At 42.2% G+C, this 26,214-nt stretch overlaps 3 protein-coding genes across 3 annotated transcripts; all 3 read left to right on the top strand.

Annotated features, from left to right (window-relative positions):
- Positions 1–1,811: 1,811 nt before the first annotated feature.
- On the top strand, positions 1,812–2,744 carry LOC121043874 (olfactory receptor 4B1-like). The gene has a single exon (XM_040495875.1). The coding sequence runs from the start codon at positions 1,815–1,817 to the stop codon at positions 2,742–2,744; it is 930 nt and encodes a 309-aa protein (XP_040351809.1). The 5' UTR covers positions 1,812–1,814.
- Positions 2,745–12,144: 9,400 nt separating this feature from the next.
- LOC121043873 (olfactory receptor 4X2-like) lies at positions 12,145–13,165 on the top strand. The gene has a single exon (XM_040495874.1). It carries the CDS (start codon positions 12,153–12,155, stop codon positions 13,089–13,091), a length of 939 nt encoding a protein of 312 aa, XP_040351808.1. The 5' UTR covers positions 12,145–12,152; the 3' UTR covers positions 13,092–13,165.
- An 8,964-nt stretch (positions 13,166–22,129) lies between these two features.
- LOC121043872 (olfactory receptor 4X1-like) lies at positions 22,130–23,062 on the top strand. Its single transcript, XM_040495873.1, has one exon. It carries the CDS (start codon positions 22,133–22,135, stop codon positions 23,060–23,062), a length of 930 nt encoding a protein of 309 aa, XP_040351807.1. The 5' UTR covers positions 22,130–22,132.
- Positions 23,063–26,214: the final 3,152 nt, after the last annotated feature.

Here is a 26,214-nt window from a genome sequence, read left to right as displayed (position 1 = left end):
AAACCTGAGTTTATAAAAATCACTTTGGGTGGATATATTTTGTCTTTTATACATGGATTTTTTGATGTTACCTTAGTATTTTTATGGTTTTCTCTGCATAACTTCTTTGTAAAGGGAATATTTTCCAGTTGTTCTTTCTAACTCATAACTATATTTTGTACTTTCTTAATATTGCTATGGTTTTCAGTTTTTTCCTTTTTCTTTTTAAATATTTATTTACTTTGAGAGAGAGAGAGAGAGAGAGAGAGAGAGAGAGAGAGAGAGAGAGAATCTGTGCAAGTGGAGGGGAGGGGCAGGGAGAGAGGGAGAGAGAATCCAAGACAGGCTCTGTGCCTCCATGGGGCTTGAACTCACGAATCATGCGATCATTACTTGAGCCAAAATCAAGAGTTGGACAGTTAACCAACTGAGCCACCCAGGTGTCCCAACTATGCTTTTCAGATTTGTTTGTTTGTTTATTTATGTATTTATTTATTTATTTTCCTAGGTTCCTATCTTAGGAGGTTTTGCTTCTGAGAAACAAAAACCCATCAAACTAGTTTAAGCAAAGAAGGGAATTTATTTGAGGAATAAGGGACTCAATCAGAGCCCGATGTCAAGGATCAAGGATACTCTGCATCTCTGAAATGCCACGGTCTATTTTTCTACTATTTTCTTGCTCTTGAAAACTAGTTTCTCAATGTTTTCAGGTTCGATGACTTTATTTAATCTTAAACATTTTCTTTCTTTGATGAAAGTGATATCTATTTAATATTTACAACTTGATGTTCTGATATACATAATGAAATGATCACTGCAGTTAAGCTGATTAACATATTCATCTCCTCATACACTTTTTTTAAAAATGAGAAGTCCTGTATCTGTTCTCTTAGGATATTTCACACATCACCATGTCCTTACCTGATGATTTTTGACATACACCGCTCTGTTCCCATCTGTCTACATCACTGACTGTTGTTTCTTTCTGTTGATTTAGGTCCTTGCTGTTTAGGTACACTTTTACTTTTTCAAAAGAGTATTTCTTGAAAATTTCAGGGATAAGGGGACATGGAAGGAGGATAAATTTTAGAGCAGAGAAGCAAGATGTTCATACTATTCATTCCTTATTTCTCATGGCTTGTATGTGGTGAAAATATTCTGAATATGGCACCTTAATCTGAAGAAAATTGTTTTGCATCATATGACATTGTTAGCATGAGTGTTTTCTGTGATCCGTACTTCTGCATAGTCTGAATAGATAGATGTAGGTGTGGAAAAGGTCCCCTGTTCCAGGGGATGACTCTTGTCATGATACGTTGAAGACTGGTATAACTGAATGAAGAAAACTGTACTTGACTTTTTGGGAAGAGAAGAATTATCAGTGGGAAGATGTTTCCCAGGGCAGAGATGAAGGAAACAAGGAATTTGGGAGCACAAGCATGTCATGGGGATCCCTCGATAGTAGAGAGCTTCAGTGAAGATAGTAAAAGTGCATGCTATGAACCTGAATGGCCCCTCAAATTCACATCAACTGGTGGTGAACTCGAAAGAGCCCTGGCTGAAGTCTGAAAGCCAGAATTCACCACTTTTTGTGTGATTCTGGTTAAATAACCATCTCCCTGAGCCTTAATTTTCTATTATGCAACTGTTGTTAGGTTGCTAATATTTAATGCTGAGTGAGTACATGTGGGCTAAATGAATGGATTGGTGATTAGTGTATTGTAAAGTGGTTTACACTGTCTAACGTGCTATAAATGAGGAGAATTGGTTACCATCTGTGTTTGTTTTATTGCAGGTCTCTCATTACCTGTGCCCAGAACACCTGATTAGATTCCATGGCGAGTACAAATAACGTGACCGAGTTAATTATCATCGGTCTTTTCCAGGATCCAAAGGTGCAGAGAGGGTGCTTTGTGGTGTTTCTTCTGGTGTACCTGGCCACAGTGGTGGGCAATGGTCTCATTGTTCTGACAGTCAATGTCAGTAAGAGTCTGCATTCCCCCATGTACTTCTTCCTTAGCTACTTGTCCCTGGTGGAGATCACTTACTCCTCCACTGTTGTCCCTAAATTCATGACAGACTTACTTGCCAAGATTAAAACCATCTCCCTGGAGGGCTGTGTGGCTCAGATATTCTTCTTCCACTTCTTTGGAGTTACTGAGATCTTCCTGCTGACGGTAATGGCCTATGACCGCTATGTGGCCATTTGCAAACCCCTTCACTACACAACTATCATGAGCCGGTCTGTGTGTCGCCTTCTGGTGGCTGGATCCTGGCTCGGGGGCTTTTTTCATTCCATGGTCCAGATTATTATCACTCTCCAGTTGTCTTTCTGTGGTCCCAATGTGATTGACCACTACTTCTGTGACCTCCATCCCTTATTCAAGCTTTCCTGCACTGACACTTCTGTGGAGGGGGTTATTGTGTTGGCCAACAGTGGATTATTTTCTATCTTCTCCTTCCTCCTCCTGGTGTCCTCCTATATTGTCATCCTGTACAACCTGAGGAACCATTCTGCAGACGGGAGGCGCAAAGCCCTCTCCACCTGTGCCTCTCACATCACAGTGGTCCTCTTGTTCTTTGGACCTGCCATCTTCCTCTACATGCGGCCTCCCTCTACTTTCACTGAGGACAAACTGGTGGCCGTGTTCTACACAGTTGTCACCCCCATGCTGAACCCCATCATCTACACACTCAGGAATGCAGAGGTGAAAAATGCCATGAGGAAGCTGTGGGGGAAGAGAATGAATTCAGGGAGAGACTAAAAATGAAAACATGAAAAAATTATCATGTCTAAGGGGTGACCAAATATGCATTCTGATTTCAGTCAAGTCTGAGGGATTGAGGAAAAGTTAACCTGTTTGTCTATATATACATATATAGATTTATATATTTATATTTTGTATTTAGATGAGCCCCTTATATTCCATTGCACTAATCACAGCTGCACCAATTCATTGCTGTCTGTAGTTTGGAGAATGTTTTGGAGAAGAGCTGCATCTCTTCTCTTCTTCTGTTGCCCATAGTTGGAAGCACCACAGCCTTCAGGGAGGGATTACCTAGACTGTGAATTCCCACCCTGTTGTTTTCTACCTGTGCAACCTTGGGTTCATTCACTTTGCCTCTTGGTGTTAGCATGCTGTGGGGTATGGAAAGTCTGTGGCACTTGGAGACAGAAGTTTATGTTTTGCTCTGTCCTTTTCTGATAGTGTTGTGAGATCTTGTGGGAGTCCCACGGAGGCTTTTATACTTCATTTGGTACCCCTGCTTTATTTACCTGATTCTAATGCCTGAAATTCCTCATTATGAGCCTTATTTCACAGGAATAAGATATTGTTAGAATGGAAATGTCTCTTGGATGTGAAATACAGTGAAGGTATTGTTAACCATTAATTTGGACAATTTTAGAAGACCCTTTTATTTCTAGACAGTTGCTGTCTGGGCACTGGGGTGTTGCTTAAGCCAGATACAGCTCATTGCCTGTTTTTTTATGGCCTAAAAACCAACATGGTTTTTATACTTAAAAAAAAAATCAAAGTCAAAAAATATTTGTTGATACCTGAATATTATAGGAGTATAAAATTTTAGTGTCCATAAATAGGTTATTGGACTATGGTCATGCCAATTACTTTGCTTTTTCTCTATGGTAGCCTTTGTGATATAGTAGCATGGTTGAGTGGTTGTCATGGAGACTGTATGGTCTGCAAGGCCTAAAATATGTCACCCTTTTCAGGAAAAGTTTGGCACCCCCTGACTTAAATCATATAACATGTATTGCTTACTTGACAAGAAGTTTGGGGGCCAGCAATTCTAGGGTTGTTTTGTTAATTCTGTGATGCCAGAGCACCTGGTTTGTGTGTCTTGAATTCTTTTGGCTGCCCCCCTGCCCCATGGCAGCAGGAGGGCGGCAGCACATCTAGGTATTATATGCTAATGTGAGGGGAAGGAGGGGCTCTCATTTTATTTGGGAAATATTTCCAGAGACCCCTCAGAACAATTCTTACGTATTTTTTTATTGGCCAGAACGGGAAGTTGTCTTATTTCTAACCGCATGTCCATGCCTAGATGCGAGGGAGGCTGGGAGAGTGAATGGTGGTAAAGAGGAATGGGATTCTGTTAGCAGTTTAGATTAGACACTGTGTTTCTCCTGGGCTGGGCATATCGGTGCTTGAACAAGGTCAGGGTTGTCATTAGGAAGAGATGTCTGCCATGGGGAGTGTTGGTAGATGTGATGTCTTGGAGGGTGTTGCCCCTGGACATAGTGGATGCATTTGAATTGGTGCCAGAGTGACTGACCAAAATCCAGCTCAATCACTTGGTGGCTCAGCCTCAGGCACGTGACCGAAACTCTTGATCCAGGGTCCTTGGCATGCACGCGTGGGTCAAGTGCAAGAAACCTTTTCCATAATGTAACAGTTTTCCTGTGAATGCATCTGCTTTAATTTCCCTCTAGGGAATGAAGGAATGAAGCCCTGGGCTGAGTGCCTGAGGGTTGTGAATAGAAGCCAAACGATCCTACTATAGGTCAAAATAAATTCTATCATTTAAGGTCTGTATATCCTGAGATGAGTATTCCTAGTAAATAAATCATATTTTTATGCATGGAAGAAACATTTGATAGCATATGGAGATTTGAGTGTTTGGGATACATAGTGAGGTACTAAAAACATTTTTAAATCTAACATCTTGCATTATCCTTTTTCTTCCAATTACATATCTCTGCAAGGCTGAATTTTCTCCATATGTTTCAACAAAGACAACATACCCAGCAGATTGAATACACAAGCCAATGTGAGAATTCAGCTGTATCTCTTAAGCCAAATATTAAGGGTATTTGCAAAAACTCAAACAATGCCATTTTGCATTAATTATTTCCATTTGCATTAATTATTTTGTCGTAATTATTTTCCACAAAAGACATTATGTGATTGTAAACAGAAAGAAAGAAAGAAAGAAAGAAAGAAAGAAAGAAAGAAAGAAAAAGAAAGAAAGAAAAAGAAAGAAAAACCAAACCACCTGCAGGTCTTGATGGCAAGGATGAGTCTCGTTTGCATATATAGCCCTACATCCAGAGTTCTGGGCCAATTCACTGCAAAGAAAGTCACCAAGCAGCAATTTGCTAAAAATTCGCTACTTCACTAATTGGCAATTTGCTAATTCCCGAAGCAGAAATTTGCTAACACTGAACTTCTGATTAATCGGACATATATATCAATTAAGCCTTTATAAAATTCATGGCACTTATGTTTTGCTGCAGCCTGTGATGAGCAATATATTTGGGGGAAATTTTTGTGTGTGTTGAATTTCAGCTTTTTTGGAAATAATAAATATCAAGAATTTTATGTATGTTTGTTTCTCTCTTCCAACTAACTGAGTTTTCAGTCTGGTCAACTGCCTTTGCTACATGTCTTCATTTTTGGTTTACCTTCTTGAGAAAGGGACACAGGTACAGGGAGCAGATGAGGGGATGTTTTCACATGTGTTAGCCAAGCCTTCCTGTTTCAGGTTGAGTTATTCACCCTAGTGTTTTACTCCTTCTTGTGTCTATGCCCTTTTCCATGTAATCTTGAAGTTCTTTCCACTACATGTGGAGTATACTTTTCTATCCCTTGACTTTGGCCTCAACCGTATGACTTGCTCTGGCTGATGGAATATGAATGGACATGACAGCTTGCTGATTAGAGCCTAAAACTTAAGGGACCTCATGTGTCTCTTGCCTCTTGTGTCCCTTTCGCCATCATGAGATGATGTCCCCATCACCTGGGCTGTAGAATGACACACATGGAGCAGAACTTCACCTGCCCCCCCTTCACCTGCCCCCCCCTCCCCACCTCGAATTGCAGCCTGACAAAGAGCTGCCAAGCCAGCCTGCAGACACACTGCACTGATGTGGGAATGAATCCTCACTGTTGCACACCTACTGAGGGTTTGTGTTTATTCGGTTTCAGCAGAAACTCACTAGAGTTGAATGGCAAATACACATATCAAAGAAGAGCACAAAAGTCATGCTTACGGCACATTCTTTATTTTCTTGAGAATGGGCATGGACACGTCCTTCCCTGCTGCCTTGGAGGTTTTACTCTTGATTTGAACTATTTGGAAATAGTGTCTGCAGATTTTTGCCAGTTTGGCATAACTCGATTTCTCAACTTCTGTTTTATGGATTTGTTGATCTAGATTCATTGAATGTTGATTTTCTGTGTGTTTTACAATTCAGATTTTCCAAGACTGCTGCTTTTTTTTAAAGTTTATTTATTTATTTTGGGAGAGAGAGAAAGAGGCATGAGCTGGGGAGGGACAGAGAGAGAGAGGGAGACAGAATCCTAGGCAGGCACTACTGACAGTACGGAGCCTGACTTGGGACCATAAAATCATGACCTGAACTGAAATCAGGAGTCAGGAGCTTAACTGACTGAGCCACCCAGGCGCCCCCAGATTTTCCAAGGCTTCATTGATAGTAAATGCGGTAGAGTAGATCAGAGGTGAAGCATGTGTTTGATAAATTAGTAGTTCAGTGAATTGGTCATTTGCCTAATACCTAAATCTTTGAGTTGGTTAATTATCTGAATTAGCTGTTGGTAATTCAGTTAGTGGCAAACTTCTAGATGCTGAAAGATTTTAGAATTACTCTGCTTTAGTACCTAGCGTGATGAATGACAGAGGATAGGCACTCAATAACTACTGAGTGGATAAAAGATGTCAAAGTTGTGTCAACATTATCTATCTTTATCGTTTTGGAAAGGCTTGAGCTAGATGTGAGATGATTTGGAGCCAGAGAAGCTCTGTCTTGTGAATTACTTTTAGTTGCAGTATAGAAGGGATGTTAATCTATTACCTTGCAATGAAAATATAACAACTTTTCAAATGCATGAAAATACCCTAGAGCCATATTTAGGATTATTAGTAGAGCAATTGATATATTTTATATCTGCATGACATCTTGTGTATAATTCACAGCCCTCACATATCAATTATTTCATCAGAGTCTCATAGTAATCCTGTGAGGTCAATGAAATCTGAATCATTCCCAGTGTACATTTTTGGAGTTTGAAACATCATTTGGATTAGGATTTATCTGCTAGGAACAGAATCTGAAAGAAGGTAGAAGTCAAGAGGTAGACAATTCAGGATGGAAATGGTCTCTCTTGTTTCTCCATCCTTGAGTCATCTCGCGACCCAAGACGGCGCTGTAGATGCAGCCATAATGACAGCATTCCTGGCATCAGGAAAGAGAAAGGGACAACATAAGTGCATCATGTCCCCTTTGTTAAAGTTGCAGGGGCGCCTGGGTGGCTCAGTTGGTTAAGCAGCTGACTTCGGCTGAGGTCATGGTTTTCACGGTTCATAGATTCGAGCCCTGCACCCCGCTCTGTGCTGACAGCTTGGATCCTGGAGCCTGCTTCAGATTCTGTGTCTCCCTCTTCTCTCTGCCCCTCCCCAGCTCATACTCCATCTGTCTCTCTCTCTCAAAAATAAATAAACATAAAAAAAAATAAAGTTGCAAGGGAGGCTGGGTAATGTAATTTTTTATGCCACCTGGGTATGTGCCCAGATAAAAATTCAGAGTTTGTAAAACTATAGAAAGAAGAAAGAGAAAACAAATGTGGGACACCAGCAATCTCTGCTTCTGAATAAATCAGGCACAAAACTTGAGCACAAACTCAAGTACACTGACACTGGGATCACATGTTCCTTCCATTGTAGTTACCCATCGCAGCTAGTTTTTTTCTTTTTAATTGAGATATAACTTATATTCTGTGGAATGCTCAGACCTTAAGTGTACAACCCAATGAATTTTGATAAATTTATATAACTGTGTAACCTAAGTCCTAACCAAGATGTAGAGTATTTCCATTACCCCAGAAGCTTCTTTCATGACCCCTTCCAAGCAATCTCCACTTCCCATAAGCAACTGCTGATCTAATTTCTATCATCATGGAAGTTTAGCCCCTTCTTAAACTCAGAAAGCAGAATCATAAAGCACGTACTCTACTGTGTCTGGTTTCTTTTCACTCAACATAATTTTTTTTTTAATTTTTTTTTCAACGTTTATTTATTTTTGGGACAGAGAGAGACAGAGCATGAACGGGGGAGGGGCAGAGAGAGAGGGAGACACAGAATCGGAAACAGGCTCCAGGCTCTGAGCCATCAGCCCAGAGCCTGACGCGGGGCTCGAACTCACAGACCGCAAGATCGTGACCTGGCTGAAGTCGGACGCTCAACCGACTGCGCCACCCAGGCGCCCCTCAACATAATGTTTTTAAATATTCATTGTGTTGTGGGTTACAGTAGTTTGTTCTTTTTGTTTGGTGAATAGTATTCCACTGTATACATATACTACAACAGAACAAAATGTATTCCCCTTTTGGTAGACATTTGATTTGATTTCTGCTTTTGGTCATTACGAATAAAAGCTGCTATAAACATTCTTTGACATTCCCATTTTTATAAAAGCATAAACCAATAGAGCCGTGTATTTATTTTTCTTGTAAAATACCTTTTTGGAAGAAGGACTATATATATATTCCTAATTCTGAATAAATCTGTACATCATTTATAATGGTCAGGTTTGATGAGAACTGGAGAGGTGAGGGATTAACCCATAGATAATGGGTGAATCTTTATCAGGTTATGAAATGAAATCAACCCCTTACAACAAATGCAATTTGGGTGAACAAACAGTTTTATACCACAAACATTTTTAACAAATGTGTTTCTTATAACAAATATTCATAGATCACATTAAAAAATTATCTCCCTTAGATTTTTTTAAACCGAATATTTCAACACGAATATATTTTTTCTGATAGACTTTCACAGAAAGTCAACTTCATGATGACCCGTGAGAGAATAAATACACGTTTTACTTCAATATTTGGAGCTTCATGTAATTGTTTCCTATTAGAGCCCCATACAGAGTAAATACCCAGTGAACATTAGGTAAATTTATTTTTTTTTTACATTTCCTATTGATTCCAAAGTTATGCTACCAACAAGGAAGTTTGAGGTTTTATTATCCAAGTCCTGCTTCCCATGGGGTCGTCTGCCTGATTGGGAAGGGGAAAGGTATAGCTCTTTGGGAGCAGCCTTCTCTCACTTGATCATGATGACTTCCCCTCTGGTATCTCTCACACAGGGTGAACTCAAGGCTGAGATGCCAGAATTCAAGAATACCTGGGAGGCAAGTTTACTTTACTCCTGTTTTAAATCGGGTGCAATTGAGACTCTGTGGCTTAGTCTCAGCATTTCCAAGTCTGAGACCAAAGGGTGAGCAGATCCTCTGTCTGGAGTCTCCTGTAAGATATGAGCTCTGGTTGGTAGCTGGGTCTTAATTCTTTCTGAATGGCTAACTGAGGAACCTGCAGGAACTGACTCTTCTCCGGACATTATTTAAATCTCTGTGTTCAGTACAAAAGGAGGAACCTTTGGTGAGAATAGCAGAGCCACAGAAGTGTTGGGGTGAGTTTTGTTTTGTGAGCATGTGCTTCTTTGCATGTCATGATTATAATTCCACTTTGGAAGCAAAGGGAATGTTACCATGAGGTGCATGGCATTTTACGAAGTGCTTTCATATAGGTCTGGTCTTTTCCTTAGGCAATCACAGTGCTAGGTATTGGGATTCAGAGATGGAGAGGCTGTGGTCTTGGACCTTGGAGATCTTTATTCTTTAGATATTTTCTGAATACCTACAGAGTACCAAATACTGTGCTAAAAAGGAGAGAGGCTATGGAATATCTCTACCCACTGTTAATTCCAGTTTTTATTTTATTTATTTTATTTTATTTTGAAAGGGATATTCCATTTCTATCTTTCTTTTTCTTTTTTTTTCAATATATGAAGTTTATTGTCAAATTGGTTTCCATACAACACCCAGTACTCATCCCAAAAGGTGCCCTCCTCAATACCCATCACCCACCCTCCCCTTCCTCCCACCCCCCATCAACCCTCAGTTTGTTCTCAGTTTTTAAGAGTCTCTTATGCTTTGGCTCTCTTCCACTCTAACCTCTTTTTTTTTTTCTCCTTCCCCTCCCCCATGGGTTCCTGTTAAGTTTCTCAGGATCCACATAAGAGTGAAACCATATGGTATCTGTCTTTCTCTGTATGGCTTATTTCACTTAGCATAACACTCTCCAGTTCCATCCATGTTGCTACAAAGGGCCATATTTCATTCTTTCTCATTGCCACGTAGTACTCCATTGTGTATATAAACCACAATTTCTTTATCCATTCATCAGTTGATGGACATTTAGGCTCTTTCCATAATTTGACTATTGTTGAGAGTGCTGCTATAAACATTGGGGTACAAGTGCCCCTATGCATCAATACTCCTAATTCCAGTTTTTAAAAAGTACTCCCTACCCCCAGTGTGGGACTAAAATTCATGACCCAAGATCAAGAGTCACACGCTCTACTGACTAAGCCAGCCAGATGCCTCCCCCTCCGCTCCCCTGTATATTCACTGAATGCTATCTCATGGCATGTGCTTCAGTTGGCACTGGAGATGGAGTGGTGAGTAAGATACAATCTGTGCCTCCAGGAAGTTCACAATTTACTGGGGGCAGATGGTCACATAAAACAATTACATTTTAGTGTGGAAAGTGCTGTAATTTGAAAATGTCCTGCGAGAAGAGGACCACTGATTGTGAATTTGGAAGATGGATTTCATATCTCAGAAGAATTCAAGGCAACACAGAGGATGGGAACTTAAGTTCTCTTGGGATGGGCTGGGGGTGGGATCTATCTCTAAGTCAGGTAGTATCTTCATGCTATAGTTTAGACATTGGGTCTCTGAGGGGTTAAAGAACTCTATCTCTCATCTATCTATCTATCTATCTATCTATCTATCTATCTATCTATCATTTGTTTATCTATCCATCCATCCATCCACCCATCCACCCACTTATTTTTAATAACCCTTTAGACATCACATAGATACCACCTGAAGAAACCTGATGTAAACTTACGAGACTGGACTGATAGCAGTGCTTCCTTTCATAAATGGCTTCTTGGTAAAATACCCCAGCTAGGCTGAGAGTTTGGTGCTGGCCTCTTCTCTCTTTGTCTCTGAAGGCATAAACTCTATCAGTGATTTCCTTCTGGCTCATGGTGGTCCTTCACCAGCTGAGCCTACCCCACTTGCTAGAGGAAGGAAGCTTTGTGGCATGAGTGGATGTCATGTGACTCCTAATCTCAGAACCCCAGAACCTCACTGTATGAGGGGCCGTATTGATACACACAGATCTCAGCCACTTTGAACAAAGTCCATCATGGATGAGGGCAGTGTACAAATCAGTCAGTGCGCAATCTTGCTGAAGCCCTGGGGTGTTGGAAGGCTAGAATTAGAGAAGGTTGTGTCAGAGCATGAGTAGACGCTGTGGGCAGAGGGTGTTTATACTTCTCTTGCCCCTGGGGGGGGCATATGATAGGAGGTATCAGTGAAGAGAGGAGTTGTGTATGGGTTGAGCTGGACCTTTGGAAAGGGATGAGGTCACCAAGTGACCAAGTGTAGAAGGAGGGAAAGGAGGAGAAGCAGAAATAAGAATGCTGAGTGTTAAGAGGTATATTTTCTGGAGTCTGAAAGGTAAGTGGAGAGGTGAGAATCATGTTCTGAAAACCAAGGATGGAAAGGGGACAAGAGGAAGTGGTACAAAGAGAAACTGCAGGCAAAAGACAACTGAAATCATTCAAAGGCCATAGAGAGGCCTTTAAAATAGAGACAGCAACACTGTCCTTACTGCCACCATCATCTGAGGGGACATTCATCTCCTAATAGGTGCCCCCTCCTCTGGTCTCCTCCCGTTAGTCCAACCTCCATATACAAAGGGATTTTACTCTCCAGCTGATGAACATTCCTGAAGATTTCCTGTTGTCTGCAGGATAAACCCCTAAGTGCACAACACTCCTTCAGGAACTAGTGCTAGACTCTGTCTCCAGTTTTATTTTTTATATTCTGCCCTTTACTCCAGCCACACGTGGGTGGATTTTCATGACTTTGTACACTCTTCTTTTTTGGACTGTTCTTTCCTTCTGTACATAACTAACTAAAGTCTACTCATCTTTCAATATCCAGCTCACAGATTGGCAAGGGATTAATACGTAATTCATGCACTTAATGAGTCTTTTGTATCATTTCAGATCACCCCACACAAATTACTGCCTCCTGTGGCAACTTCATGGCTCGCATACACAACGTGACTGAATTCATTTTCCTAGGATTTTCTCCCAGCCGGGAGGTGCAGAAAGTTTGTTTCGTGCTATTTCTGCTTTTGTACACAGCAGTTTTGCTGGGCAATTCCCTCATTGTGCTCACTGTCATGACCAGCAGAAGTCTTGGTTCTCCCATGTACTTCTTCCTCAGCTGCCTGTCCTTTGTGGAGATCTGCTACTCCTCCACTACAGCCCCCAAACTCATCTCAGATTTGCTGGCTGAAAGGAAAGCAATATCACTGTGGGGCTGCATGACACAGCTTTTCTTTATGCACTTCTTCGGTGGTGCTGAGATCTGCCTGCTCACTGTGATGGCCTATGACCGCTATGTGGCCATCTGTAGGCCCCTCAACTACAGGACCATCATGAACCGGCAAGTGTGTGCTGTCCTGGTGGGAGTAGCATGGGTGGGGGGCTTTGTGCATTCCTTTGCCCAAATCCTCCTGCTCTTCCACTTGCCCTTCTGTGGCCCCAATGTGATTGACCACTATTTCTGTGACCTGCTTCCCCTGCTCAAACTTGCCTGCTCTGACACCTTCCTCGTCGGTCTGCTGATTGTTGCCAACGGGGGGACCTTGTCTGTGATCAGCTTTGGGATCATCTTAGCCTCCTATGTGGTCATTTTACTCCATCTGAGGACTCGAAGCTCTGAGGGGCGGAGTAAGGGGAGTAAGGCCCTCTCCACCTGTGGGTCCCATATCACCGTGGTTACCTTATTCTTTGGGCCCTGCATCTTCATCTATATGAGGCCTTCCACCACCTTGTCTGTAGACAAGATGGTGGCTGTGTTCTACACCGTCATCACGCCGCTCCTCAACCCTGTCATCTACTCCCTGAGAAATGCTCAAGTGAAGAAGGCCATGAAGAAACTGTGGATCAGGACAATGAAGCTAGATGAGAAATAAAGGGTGACTCTTGGTATTGATCCTTGGGTTTAGAATGATGCTGAGTCCAAACTGAAGGGGCAGAATGGGGTGAAGGAAAGGTCACAGCACTTGTTATTTCTGGAGTAATTCTAATGGTCTCATCTCCAAACACTGTATTCAAATGACCTGTGAGATAGTTCGTCTTATGGATATATCTATAACTTGATTGCCCATTTTCTGTTAGATGTTCAGATTGTTTCTAATTTTTTTATTGCTATAAATAACACTGTGTTAAGTATTCTTGAATGGAAATCTTTATACTTCTGAAATTCTGTTTGACTCACTTGCTATAATGAATCTACTGTGTTAAAAGGGATAATGACCTTGATGTATAGTGTTAAATTGATTCTTAGAAAGATTGTAGGGGCATCTGGGTGGCTCAGTTGGCTGAGTGTCCAACTCTTGATTTAAGCTCAGATCATGTTCTCACAGTTCGTGAGTCCCAGCCCTGCCTGGGGCTCTATGCAGTCAGTGCAGAGTCTGCTTGGGATTCTCTCTCTCTCTCTCTCTCTCTCTCTCTCTCTCTCTCTCTCTCTCCCCCTATCCTGCTTGTGTGTGCTCTTTCTCACTCAAAATAAATAAACTTTAAAAGGGTTGTAATAACCTTTCTTGTGAAAGTACTCCTGACAAATTAAACACTGTCATTAAACATTTTCTTGATGGCAAACAAGATTTTACATAGTCTCAAAGTATCTCCCCATAAGATACTTATTAATTGCAAAAGACAAACATGGCTCTACAGTTGAGAAAACTGGAAGACATTCCCTTAAACATTTACTCAAGTAAACATCATCAGTATTGAGACTGGAGAGGCACAGGATAACATTGCTGTGGTATTCTTGCCACAAATACACAATGAGTCTAACCGTGACAAAATATCAGGCAAACCCTAACTGAAAAATATTCTGCAAAATTAACAGCCTGCATTCTTCAAAACATGAATAAGAGATTACGGAATTTTTCCAGATACAGACATAGGTAATTAGATGCAACCTGTGATCCTTGATTGGATTCTGTACTGGATGAAGGTCATTAGTGAGCACAAGCTGTGTTGAGGGGACGATAGAATTGTATCAGAGTTATTTCCTGATTCTGATAATTGTGTGTTTATGTCAGAGAATGTCCTTGGATTGGGGAATCATTTAGTAAGGTATCTAAAGGTAAGTGGGCATTATGTCATCAACTTTGAAACATTTCAGAAAAATTTGTTTGCCTACCTGTCAATCTAGTGAGAGAATGAATGGTAAAGAAAATGTGGCAAAATGTTAATATTTGGGGAATTTGGATTAAGGGTATACAAGAGTTCTTTGTATTATTGCAACTTTTTTGTAAATCAAATTATTTTAAAATATAAAATTAAAATGCTTTGCAAATTAGATAGCTTATTATGTGTGTCTACGTGTGTGTGTGTGTGTGTGTGTGTGTGTGTGTGTGTGTAGGGGCTTTTTAAATGATTTTTTTCATAAGTTTATTATTTATTTTGAGAGAGAGAGAAAAAGAGAGAGTGCACAGGGGAAGGGCAGAGAGAGAGGGAGAGAGAGAATCTCAAGCACGCTCCACACTGTCAGCACAGAGCTCCCTTGGGGCTTGATCTCATGGAAACATGATTCTGACCTGAGCTGAAATCAAAAGTTGAACGCTTAACCACTTAACCGCTTAACCAGCTGAGCCATCCGGACACCCTTCCCTTAGCATTTTGAATATACCATTCCACTCTTCCCGGACCTGGGAGGCTTCTGCTGAGAGAGTCAGTGATGGTCTTGGAGGTCTCTTGTGTGAGAGAATTTTTTTTCTCTTGCTGCTTTTAAAATTCTATCTTTGCTTTTAAACAGTTGCATTATAATGGTCTTGGAGAAGATCAATTTTGCATTGAAATTTTGGGGTGATCTGTTAGTTTCATGAAGTTGGATGTCCAAACATCTCCCCGGATTTGGGAAGTATGCAGCCATTATTTCTTTAAATAAGATTTGTGCCCTCTTGTCTCCTTCTTGGACTGCAATCATTCTAGACTGTTTCTTTTAATGATATCCCACTGCTCATACAGGCTTTCTACACCCTTTTATTTATTTATTTTTTCTGTGTTCTCCTTTGGATAAATTCAGAAGTCCTTTTACTCATAGATTTCTTTCTTCTGATCAATCGATTCTGATGCCAGTGTTCTCTTGCATTTTGAACTCTTCACTTGGTTAGCTTGCCTGTGCTAATCATTTCACAATGCGTATTATATATCAGAACAGCATGTTGTACACCTTGAATACACACAATTTTTACTTGTCAACCCTACTTCAATAAAGCTGGAAAAATTAAACCAAATATTAGTTATCTGTATTACTATTCTAAGCAAATGATGTGTGTGTGTGTGTGTGTGTGTGTGTGTGTGTATGTGCATACCTGTGTGGTTGTGAGGCAAGGAGGTGTGATGTAAGGTAGGAAAGAAGTGCTCTCTCTGTACACCCTTTAGGCCAGCAGAAATGCACGCACAGGCCACTATTTGTGTTTCTCCATTCTGTTCCACCAGCGTCTGGGACTCCCAGAAGTTCTTCACAGGTTCTGACTGTAAGCCAGATGTGAATGATATTGAGAGTTTTCAACATTATTTTCTTCTCCAGAGGTTTTTTGGTTTTTCGTTTTGTTTTGTTTTGTTTTGTTTTGTTTTTTAGTGAGAGGTTGAGATGGGGCGCCTGGGTGGCGCAGTCGGTTTAGTGTCCGACTTCAGCCAGGTCACGATCTCGCGGTCCGTGAGTTCGAGCCCCGCGTCCAGCTCTGGGCTGATGGCTCAGAGCCTGGAGCCTGTTTCCGATTCTGTGTCTCCCTCTCTCTCTGCCCCTCCCCCGTTCATGCTCTGTCTCTCTCTGTCCCAAAAATAAATAAACGTTGAAAAAAAAAAATTTAGTGAGAGGTTGAGAAAGGCTGAGCCCATGACAGTAGCCAATGCCATTTAGTATGCAAATAATAAATTAGGAAGTTACTGATGTATATGCAAAAGGATTTAACATAGGTTTCTTTTAAAAAAATTTTTAAAAAATGTTTATTTATTTTGGAGACAGAGCATGAGTGGGGGAGGGGCAGAGAGAGAGGGAGACACAGAATCCGAAGCAGGCTCCAGGCTCTGAGCTGTCAGCACAGAGCCCGACGCCGGGCTCGAACTCACAAACCGTGAGATCATGACCTGAGCCCAAGTCGGTCGCTCAACCGACTGAGCCACCCAGATGCCCCTTTAACATAGGTTTCTTAAAACAGTGATAATTCCTGAAGCTTTAAAAAAAGGAGTTTGAGTTTTTGTGGTGTTTCAGGTGGATTATGGTTAGGAGGAAGAAACCGTATGTGTACCGCTGATTCATAATTTGTCCCAAGACAGAATTTGTTGGAGCAGCCTTACTACCCAGAGCAGAAACAGATGGGGCACATTTCCTACTTTGGTTTCCCACTACCTGTTTGTTTCTTAATGGGGCACCAGTGGCTGGTGACATATTCTGTTTGGGCAGGAAATGTTACGTGTAGACATTTGACCCAGATGGACAGTTTATTAGTTGTGTAATTTTGAACCATTCTCCTGGTCTTTCTGAGCCTCAGTTACCTAATCTGTTGAATGGCAATAGTAGCTACTATAGTAGAGTGTTTCTTTTACTATCTGAGGTGTTAGAAAGAAAGAAAGGTTGAAAGACATGATACTGCCCAACACAAGTGTGATGTGTTGTTCCTAGGAGACTAGTCTTAGCGGTTAGGGAGCTCTAGTCTTCCTGAAGCCCTTGAACATGAAAATCATATGCTGACAATTTGTGGTAAAACACTTAGGGCTTTAAGATTGAGCAGTTGGAAGACTCTTGTGCTAGGAGTCAGGAAGGAGCTGGGTTAGCCAGGCTACCAGTGCATGGGGCAACTGCACAATAATTTTTCCTCTTTGGCTGTCTTCCCACCTTTACAGGAATAATGTGGACAAGGTGATCTGCCAGGCTCTTCCATGTCTAGCATTCTCTGATCAGGTGACATGTTGGAGTATGTGTGGGAAGTGGTCCAGGTCCACTGGGTTAAAGTCTCCCTGGCATCATTGGTCCCATGAGGGGTGAGGTCAGAACAGGCCACCCAAGAGCCTCTTGAGAAAGTCTGTGGTGGGGTCAGAGGGCTATTGTTGATATTGAGTTCTTCTCTGCCACTTGCTTGAGGATGCACTTGCCACTTGCTAGAGGGAAACCTCTAGGGGGCAGGACAAGAGGGGGTTAATCATGTGGGGCAAGTAGACATACCAACCTTATAATTGGATTAATTAGAGCTATGTTCCCTAACCTCTGAAGGAAGCAATTGGGACGTTGACTTTTGCTCTTCTCAGAAACTCCCCAGACAGGAGATGCTACAAAGTTCAGGGAATTCAATTCTCTGATGGAAGTCTACATCTCTTACACACATTTTAATGCTCCCAGCACACATTTTCCCCAAACCTCATTCTAGTGGATTTTAGGGTGGACTGGCCCTGTTCCATCCCCCCGTAGCTGTTTTAGTGAGAAAGTTATCAAGTGCTGGAGGTGGTGGCGTTGATGGCACCTGGTGAGTCCGTAGGGGAAGATCAGAATTTAGTGGTGCCTCTATGTGTGGAACAGATTCAGAATCAGCTCATTCACTGAACCCTTACCACAGATGGGCAGACCCTCAGGCAGAGTCTTTCACACACACATCGGCACCACGCTGGTGTTACTCTGGCATCCACACATTTTCACGTATGGGGAGGCTTTCTTAGATTTGCTCACTCAGCTGGTGGGCAGACCTTGGACATCACCCTGTTAAAGTCTTTCCTGCCTGCTTAAATGACAGGGTGAGAACATAACTCTCTAGCATGGCTGAGAGCAGGTGTTATAGTGATTCTCACCAGAGCTGCTGGTAACATGGCCAACGTGGAATGGTTTGCCAAGCTAGTTTTTAATTCACTACTGACTCATGCATTTTTGAGAAATGTTTTTGAAAAATTCGAGGGGCCTGGCTAAGACATTCTCACATCTGGTCTTCTCTTGTAGAAATGAAGGCATTAGCCCATTTGAGCCTGGATGGGGATTAGGCTATACAGAAGCCTACCTTTTCCTGAGGACCATCTTGAGCCAAGATTTCCAAGTTTTAGATCAACGAGTGCTAATATACACCTTTTGTTTCTCTGATCAGTTTATCTATAGAGGTTGTTAGTGAAGCAAATCTGTTTTCCTTGGGTGTCTTATGGATATGAGTATCTTCTGACTACAAAAGATTGAGAAGATAAAATTAAGAATCAAGACAACAAACAGTATTCAAGGTGGGTTCATTCACTTAATCTCTGTGAGGCAGGCTTTGGAATTATTTTCAAAAAGAGACCTTATTTTTTATACTAGATATTGCTACATATCCTGTAGCCTCTGTGCTATTATAGGACACCCACAGTGATCCCTTGGTTTTGAAATAGATGTAGTAGCAGATCGAGGATTCAGGGATCAAATAAAAACTCATATTAACATCTGAGTTCCAAGCCCTGGACAAGGTGCAATATAGGTCATAAACCTATGGGTAATCTAATCCTTGGTGACAAAGTGCCGGAGCCAAGATCTCAAGTCACCAAGGCATGTCTGGCATGAGCTTCTTTCCCCGGCAGCCCAGTTTGGCCGACTCTGGAAACATCCTGTCCCCGCCTGGGCTTCTGAGCTCTGCTCAGGCTGTCTGCGCAGAAATTACATCCCAGGAAGATGGAGAACTGAGTCGGACCACGTTATTGCTCATTTTCTCGCCGGTGTATCGTTTTAGATCTTGCTCCTCAGGTTTGCTCTGCTTGTGTTATGAACAGGAATCTCCTCTCTCTGCGTGACCCCCACTCCCATTCTGGAAGCCGGCCACGGGTGGGCAGCAGGAGAGAGGAGAGTGATGCAGGTGTTGGGAGGAAGCCCTGGAGCCTGGTCTAGTCCAAGCTCCGCCCAAAGGGCCGTGTGATTCTGGGTCCAGATTCCTCTTCTGTGGAAGGAGGATTCCATGAGCTTCCTTCCAAATCAATCAGCTGATGGTGGCTCAGTGAGGGAGCTAGCAGGAGAGGCCCGACTTGACGCCTCTGGTGAGGGCTATTGTTGGAGGAAAAGTGGGAGAAAAGGATGCTGGAAAAGGCTGGTCAGAGCAATATTATTTGTCAGAATCCACAGAAGGAGGAGTTCCATGGCAGAAAGGTATAATGGGAACTCATGAAGTAAGACAGATTTATTGTGGTTTATTGTGAAGATTTGAAAAATGTTCACTGAAGTTGCTTATTGGGGCCACTGTGTTCAGGCTTCTAAGTGCGTCCCTATTTAGGATTTCTGAACCACAAAACCTGGAAATGTGCCGTTACTTGCTGTTTGAGAAGAACACATTTACCTTTTGGAGTCTCTTCCTTGGCCCTGCCAGTTAAAGAGTCAGAATTAAAGTCACCCCACAGGTGACACGTCACGGCACTGTCAACAGTTTACTGGTCTGATGACCTCTTTGTGAAATTGTCTCTCAGATGTTTTCCATTTCTGCTCAGAGTTTTGAAAATGTTAATTTCCTTCTCTCTCTTCCATGGCAAAGACTTAGCATTTTTTAACTTTTTAGAGAACAATTTGATGGTTATCTTGCTCTGTTACCTTCAACAACTTTGGAAAGAAAAACACAACTACTTTTTTGAAAATCTGAAATCTAACGTGGTCTCTGCCAATCCTCTGAGAGGAACTCTCTGATACGCGAACTTGGGAACGGTTGTAGAATCAGAGAACAATTACCTTCAGATCTAATTCAGAGATTATTTGGCTCGTAATAGAGCCATTTTTACCATTGCGGTGAAGCACGCCCATCTATGGTTCTTGCTCTCTGTGTAAACATCTGAGTGTGAGTATTGGCACATGGCAGGTGGATCAGGTGGATACAGAGGAGCCTATGGGGAAGAGAGGGAAGGGTACAACAGTGAGAGGATAGTCTATGCCTATTTTATTGATAAGGAAGCAGGCTCAGAGAGGTTGAGTCGCTTGTCCAAGGCCACACAGCTCATATTTGAACTGAGGTCCGTACTTTGCAAAATGTAGCTGCTTCCACTCTCTTACTCCCGAAGAGTGACTTATGTTGATTGCCTACCAAGGTTGTCATATCTATCTTGCCTTACCCTATAACACGGAATGGATTTTCTACAGTAAGTGTCAGAGTTTCTCAGTTATTGCATATCTTGTGAAACTAACCGGGCTCCCTAGTGGGCATAACTCAGAAGCTAAGTTACAGGGGCGGGGAACAAAGTTGCCGAGCTTCAACCATTGCCCTTGGAGGTGGGTATGGAGAAGGGGAAATGTGAGAGTCACCTGAGTTTGTTTAATTAATTAATTAGTAGTGGTAAAACATAAAATAAAAATTTACCACCTAAGCCACTTTTTAAGAATACAGTTCCATGGTCTTAAAGCACATTCACATTGTTGTGCCTCCATTGGTCCAACCTGAAGCTCTGTACCCATTAACTCCACATCCCCTCCCCCTCCCCCTGGCGACCACCCTTCTACCTTCTGTGTCTATGAACTTACTACCCTAGGGACCTCGTATAAGTGGGCTCACACAGCATTTCTCTTTTTTTGTGGGAAAAGAAAAAGAAGCGTTATGCCTTTTTTGTGTCAGGTTTCGTATGCCACTTAGCACATTCAGTCCTGTTTCATTACGTAGGCCACTGTTTTGTAGGCTCGTTGTAAGATGCGTAAATCAGAACCCGGCCTGCTGCAAGTCTGCACAAGCAAAGGTGGGTGTCAGGGCCTGCCTTGTGAAGCGGGGGGCCTTCCTGTGTCCCCATTGCCCACTGCACTGACAAGGTGACAAGCATACTGAGTTATATTCTGACACTCTTACGCTATCCTCATTTGCTTTTGAACTTGAGAGCTCATTCAACCCTCAAAACAGCACCGTGGAAAGATAGTATTATTTCTGGTTTTCAGACGAGCATTACAGGCTCAGAGGGCTTTTTGTATGTGTTTAATGTCAGCTAGTAAGCAGCTGTGTTAGGACTGTACTCCTCTGACTCCAAGCTCTGTGTTCCTGTCACCTGGTCACAATGCCACAGCTGCTGTCCCACACGTGGAGGGCTGGCCTGCAGGGCTTGTTTCTCCCTGCGGGAATGACCGCTTCAGAGGCCATGACCATGGATCGTCTGTGTCTGATCCCCCTCTGTCAGTCTTCAGAGCTCTCTGCAGTGTGTCGGGCTCTTTCTAACATGCCTTCGCTTGGAGAGACAGTCCTGGTACCCACCTCAGCATCTTTCCCTGTGTGGACTCGCTGTGCTCTGAGACCCTGAGTTAGCAAGCTGGGATGATAGGCTGTTAGGAAGCGGGATTTAAGAGACTTTTGAATTGTTTCTTAGCCAGTGGCCCCAGGACTATTGAGGCAGTCTGCACGTGACACCTTGCAGACACCTCCCGTCTTTATCTCTCCCTTTATGGATGGTGGTTGAAGTTGGTGACTGTCCTTCCCCCTTTCGACTTCTTAAAAATGCCCCTCTTGGGGAGCCTGGTTAGTTCCACAGGTTGTGGTATCATGGAGGTTGAGAAGGTCTACTGCTCCCTGCAAAAAATTGGTTCCACATGAGGGTGTTAAGACTCGAGACAAATCTGAAATGTAAATCCTACAACCAGTATAAAGCCCACTTCAGGAGCATAAGATGTAGTGGAAGCTTAGTCTTGAAGGAATCAGATCTCAGGTCAGATACGAGCTGTGAGGCCTTCAAGTAGTGACTGAATCTCTGAGGTTCAATTTTCTTAGATATAAAATATCTTCTCATTTTTGTTGTGAGGATTCACTAACTAACGTATGTGCCTGCTTTAGAGAAAAACACTTCCAGGCAGTGTTATTACAAAGTCCTATTTGGGGGCCGGTAGCAAACATTTGATGATGTTTTGTCCACTTGTCTTAAGGAGAACATGTTTTGGAGAAGCCCAAAGAGGAGAATGACAATTGTCCTCAAGGCCTGAGGAGGATGTTTCTAATCGTTGAAGGAGAGTTCTTTGATTTCTTGACTCCAGTCTGCTAGGCTTTAAAACATGGCAACTACGAACAATGTGACTGAACTCACTCTCTTGGGGTTTTCCCCCAATCAGGATGTGCAGAAGACCATTTCTGTGATGTTTCTCCTCATGTACACGGCCATTGTGCTGGGTAACGGCCTCATTGTGGTGACAATCATGGGCAACAAAGGGCTCACCTCCCCCATGTATTTCTTCCTCGGCTACTTGTCCTTTGTGGAGATCTGTTACTGCTCTGTCACAGCCCCCAAGCTCATCCTTGACTCTTTTATTGAAAGGAAAATCATTTCCCTCAAAGGCTGCATCACACAGATCTTTTTCCTCCATTTCTTTGGTGGCACTGAGATCTTTCTCCTGACAGTGATGGCCTATGACCGCTATGTGGCCATCTGCAAGCCCCTGCACTACACTGTCATCATGAACTGGCGTGCTTGTGGCCTCCTGGTGGGGGCAGCATGGGGTGGGGGCTTGCTGCATTCTGTCGGGCAAACATTCCTTATTTCCCAGCTGCCCTTCTGTGGCCCCAAGGTCCTTGACCACTACTTCTGTGATGTCCACCCTGTGCTGAAGCTGGCCTGCTCAGACACCTTCCTCATTGGTGTGCTAATCATCGCCAATGGTGGCTCCATTTCAGTGATCAGCTTCACGGTACTGCTTGCTTCCTACATGGTCATCCTGCACGCCCTGAGCACCCAGACCTCAGAAGGTCGGCGCAAAGCTCTGTCCACCTGTGCCTCTCATGTTGCAGTTGTGGGCCTGTTCTTCATACCCTGTTCCTTTGTCTACATGAGGCCCTGTGTCACCCTCCCTGCAGACAAGATAGTCGCTGTGTTTTACACAGTGGTCACACCTCTCTTAAACCCCATCATTTACTCCTTCAGGAATGCTGAAGTGAAAAACGCCATGAGGAGATTGATAGGGAGGAAAGTGATCTGGGAAGAGAAATAGATGACTTAGGGAAAATAAAGAGGAGCAAGGGATGGGAAGTCGGGGCAGATCTCACTTTGCCTCTACCTTTAATTGATGGGCTAACCTTGGGCCTATCACCTTTTTCTTTAAATTTCAATTTCCTCATCTTTATGGGATTGGACAGGATTGAAGGAGGCTCTAGAATGAGGTCTAGCAGGGGTCTTCTAATGCTGCACTTCCACATTTCACAGTGACCTTGAGGCAGCTTGGCTGGTTTTGAGAGAATGAACCCTTCCAGAAAACCGGGGTGTTTCTGGGAATAATGAGGGTGTTGATGGAAGAGGAGGAAGGCTTCCTTGGGGATTAGTGGCCATGTGGCTTTTGTGTTGGAGGAGTCTGAACCTTTGGATTTGGGGAGGAGGAAGGTAGGCAGAGAAATAGAAGTCACTCAAGTGCTTATAAATTCTGTTAACTCAATAAACTAAAATTTGCCCAGTGGGCTCAGGTCAGGCCTGCTGACCTAGAAGGGTCTAGTCCACGGAGCAGAAGGCATTTTCACTCTTGCCAGCAGACTCATATGAACTCACATTAGCATTAGACTCATGTTTTCAAAGAATCAAGTGGAACCACAGGAGATTTTAAGTGACTTGAAAGCCCTAGACAGTGATACCTAATTGTAGGCACAAGCTTTATTTTTCACATATCAGTAACATTTTAGTGTCTAACATTCTTTTCTGTTTATACCTGTCTGTCCTTTTTTTTCTTGTTTTCCCCCTTATACCTTGGCTGTATGGGCTATTCATTTTCTCTGTCTTAAGCCTCTTGACTTCTTGCACTTCTCGGCCATTCCCACCAAGCACCCTGATAACCTGCTCTCCTGTACCGCCATATTACCTTGTCATTCTCCACCCATGAGCCCCCACTCCTTCCCAGGCTCCATTCTGGGGCTGCCTGTGGATTAATGGTTTAAATGCCCTTGAGTCTTCACTGTTTGTCCTATGATATTTTAATCCTCTTGTTTTTGAGTCAAACCATATGCCCGCAAACTGTAACCCCAACAGTGACCCTCGTTCACAGTAGATGATTCTCCCCCACCTGAGTGCTTTCAGATTATCCACTTGGAAGTAATTCTCTTATTTTATCTTATTTTCCCTCAAAAATTTTCAGTGACTCCTCATTGTCTTCTGAGTCAACCATGAATTCCTTCTTGACACGCAGCACCTTCAAGGCATGGCCCTCTCTTAATGTTCTTTACTTATTTTCAGTGACACTTTGGAAGAGTTCACTGATTCCTGAACACTCATTGCCTTGTGCCTTCCACCTAAAATAGTTTTCATTTCTCTACCTGTTAACATCCCACCTACCTTCCAATACCCATCTAAAATGCTGCTTCCTTTAGGAAGCTTCCATGATGATCCTATTCAGATATGGCCTTTGCCTTTTTTTTTTTTTTGAGTCTCCACAGCACTCAGCTAGACAGAGTCCTTTAAAGCCTTTACTACTTGTATTTCAGTGCTTAATCCCCCTCACCTGACTGTCACTCTCTTGAGACTATGGCCTGAATTGTACTTACCTTTGGATCTTTTGTAAGTGACATGTAGCAAAACTCAACAAACATTTGGTCAATTAAATTTCTGTAAGTCATTAGTGCTTCAGATGTAAAAATGGTTGTTATATTTCTCTTTCCAATTATTGAAGTGAGATAGCAATGTTATATCACCGAAGACAAATAATGACTCTTGATATCATTTCTGAGAATAATGTTTATAAATAAACAAGGAACACGTACGTATGTGTATATTTTACTATTAACCAAGAGATGTCATATATTTTATCTCATTTAATCTTAAAACACTCTGGTGAGGTGTGTATGACTCTCCTGTATTACAGATGGAGAGACTGAATCTTGGGGAGATCAATATTTTGATCAAGGCCACACAGCCTGAGTTCAAACCCTGGTCTGCCTAATTTCTGAGCCTTTGCTCTCTGTGTGCATTCCTCTGCCTCTCTTTAAAGACCACCAGAACAAAACTACATTCCAAGTCTCTGAATTCCAAATCTGAGGGCTTAAAACCTCCTTATTGTCAAGTATTTCCCCCTGGAATCCCTTCAGAGTAAATAAAAAGTGTTTTTAAAAACTATGCAGCATGAATTGCCTTGTGAGTGTTCACAGGTATTTCTGGGTCCACAGAAAACCAGTGCCTGAGATGCCAGATCTGGAAGCAGGAAGATATGATGCTTCAGTCAGTTAACGCTCCTCTTCTCTCTCATCAGGCCAAACTTAGGCATTGAGCTGCAAGAGTTACCTAATGCGTAGGGTCCAAACTCAATATGTTGGCCAAAGAGAGATTTTTTTTTTTCTAGTGACATAATGCTAAAAATGGCATCATTCTTGAGAACACCATACAGATTGGAGAATGAGAAATAGGAATCAAAAAAACTATAGGAATTGAGAACTCACAAATAAGTTTCCTAAAATTAAATCTCAGGAGAATGCTGCCCCATAGGTGACACAATGTTCACCTTGCAGTAGAAGAAACTGGAAGTCAAAGAGGGCTTTGGAAGACCAAAGCCCTTGATGTTTTGTCTACGTGAGTTGTCAACTATATTTCAGAGTCCAGAATTCTTCAGAGGTGAGTTCGGGATCTTCCTGTGCTGCTGTCTTGAACTGCCTCTCTGATTTTTAAATATTAAAACAACCTTGTTTTCCTAAGATAAACAAACCCCACTTGGTCATGATCTGTTATCCTTGCATACATTCCTGCATTTGATTTAAATATGCTTTACTGAGGATTTTTTGCCTCTATGTTCACGAGTGATGTTTGTGATTTTCTTTTTTTAATTTTTTTTTTGGCCTGGTTTTGGTGGTAGAGTTATGCTGGTCTCATAAATGACTTGGGAAGTTTTCTAATTTTGAAAACATTTCTGTAGATTTGTGTAAATTTCACAAATTTGTGAAAAAATTTGTGTAAATTTATAAACATTTGTGTAAAACATTGTGTAAATTTGTGAAAACATTGTGTAAATTTTAAGTCATTTTAAGTGACTTAAAACACTTTTTAAAAAAGTGTTTGATGAAACTAATGAATTCATCTTGGCTTGGAACTTTTTTGGTGTGTGTAATGTATATAAAGTGTGAATTGAATTTATTTAACAGATAGAGGGCTATTCAGATTTTCTGTTGATTTTGG

The sequence above is a fragment of the Herpailurus yagouaroundi genome, unplaced genomic scaffold (genome assembly GCF_014898765.1).
Source record: "Herpailurus yagouaroundi ecotype Mexico unplaced genomic scaffold, PumYag 187, whole genome shotgun sequence".
In the NCBI taxonomy this organism is placed as follows: domain Eukaryota; kingdom Metazoa; phylum Chordata; class Mammalia; order Carnivora; family Felidae; genus Herpailurus; species Herpailurus yagouaroundi.
The sequence above is the reverse complement of the archived record's forward strand: the minus strand, read 5'-3'. Positions and strand labels throughout refer to the sequence as shown.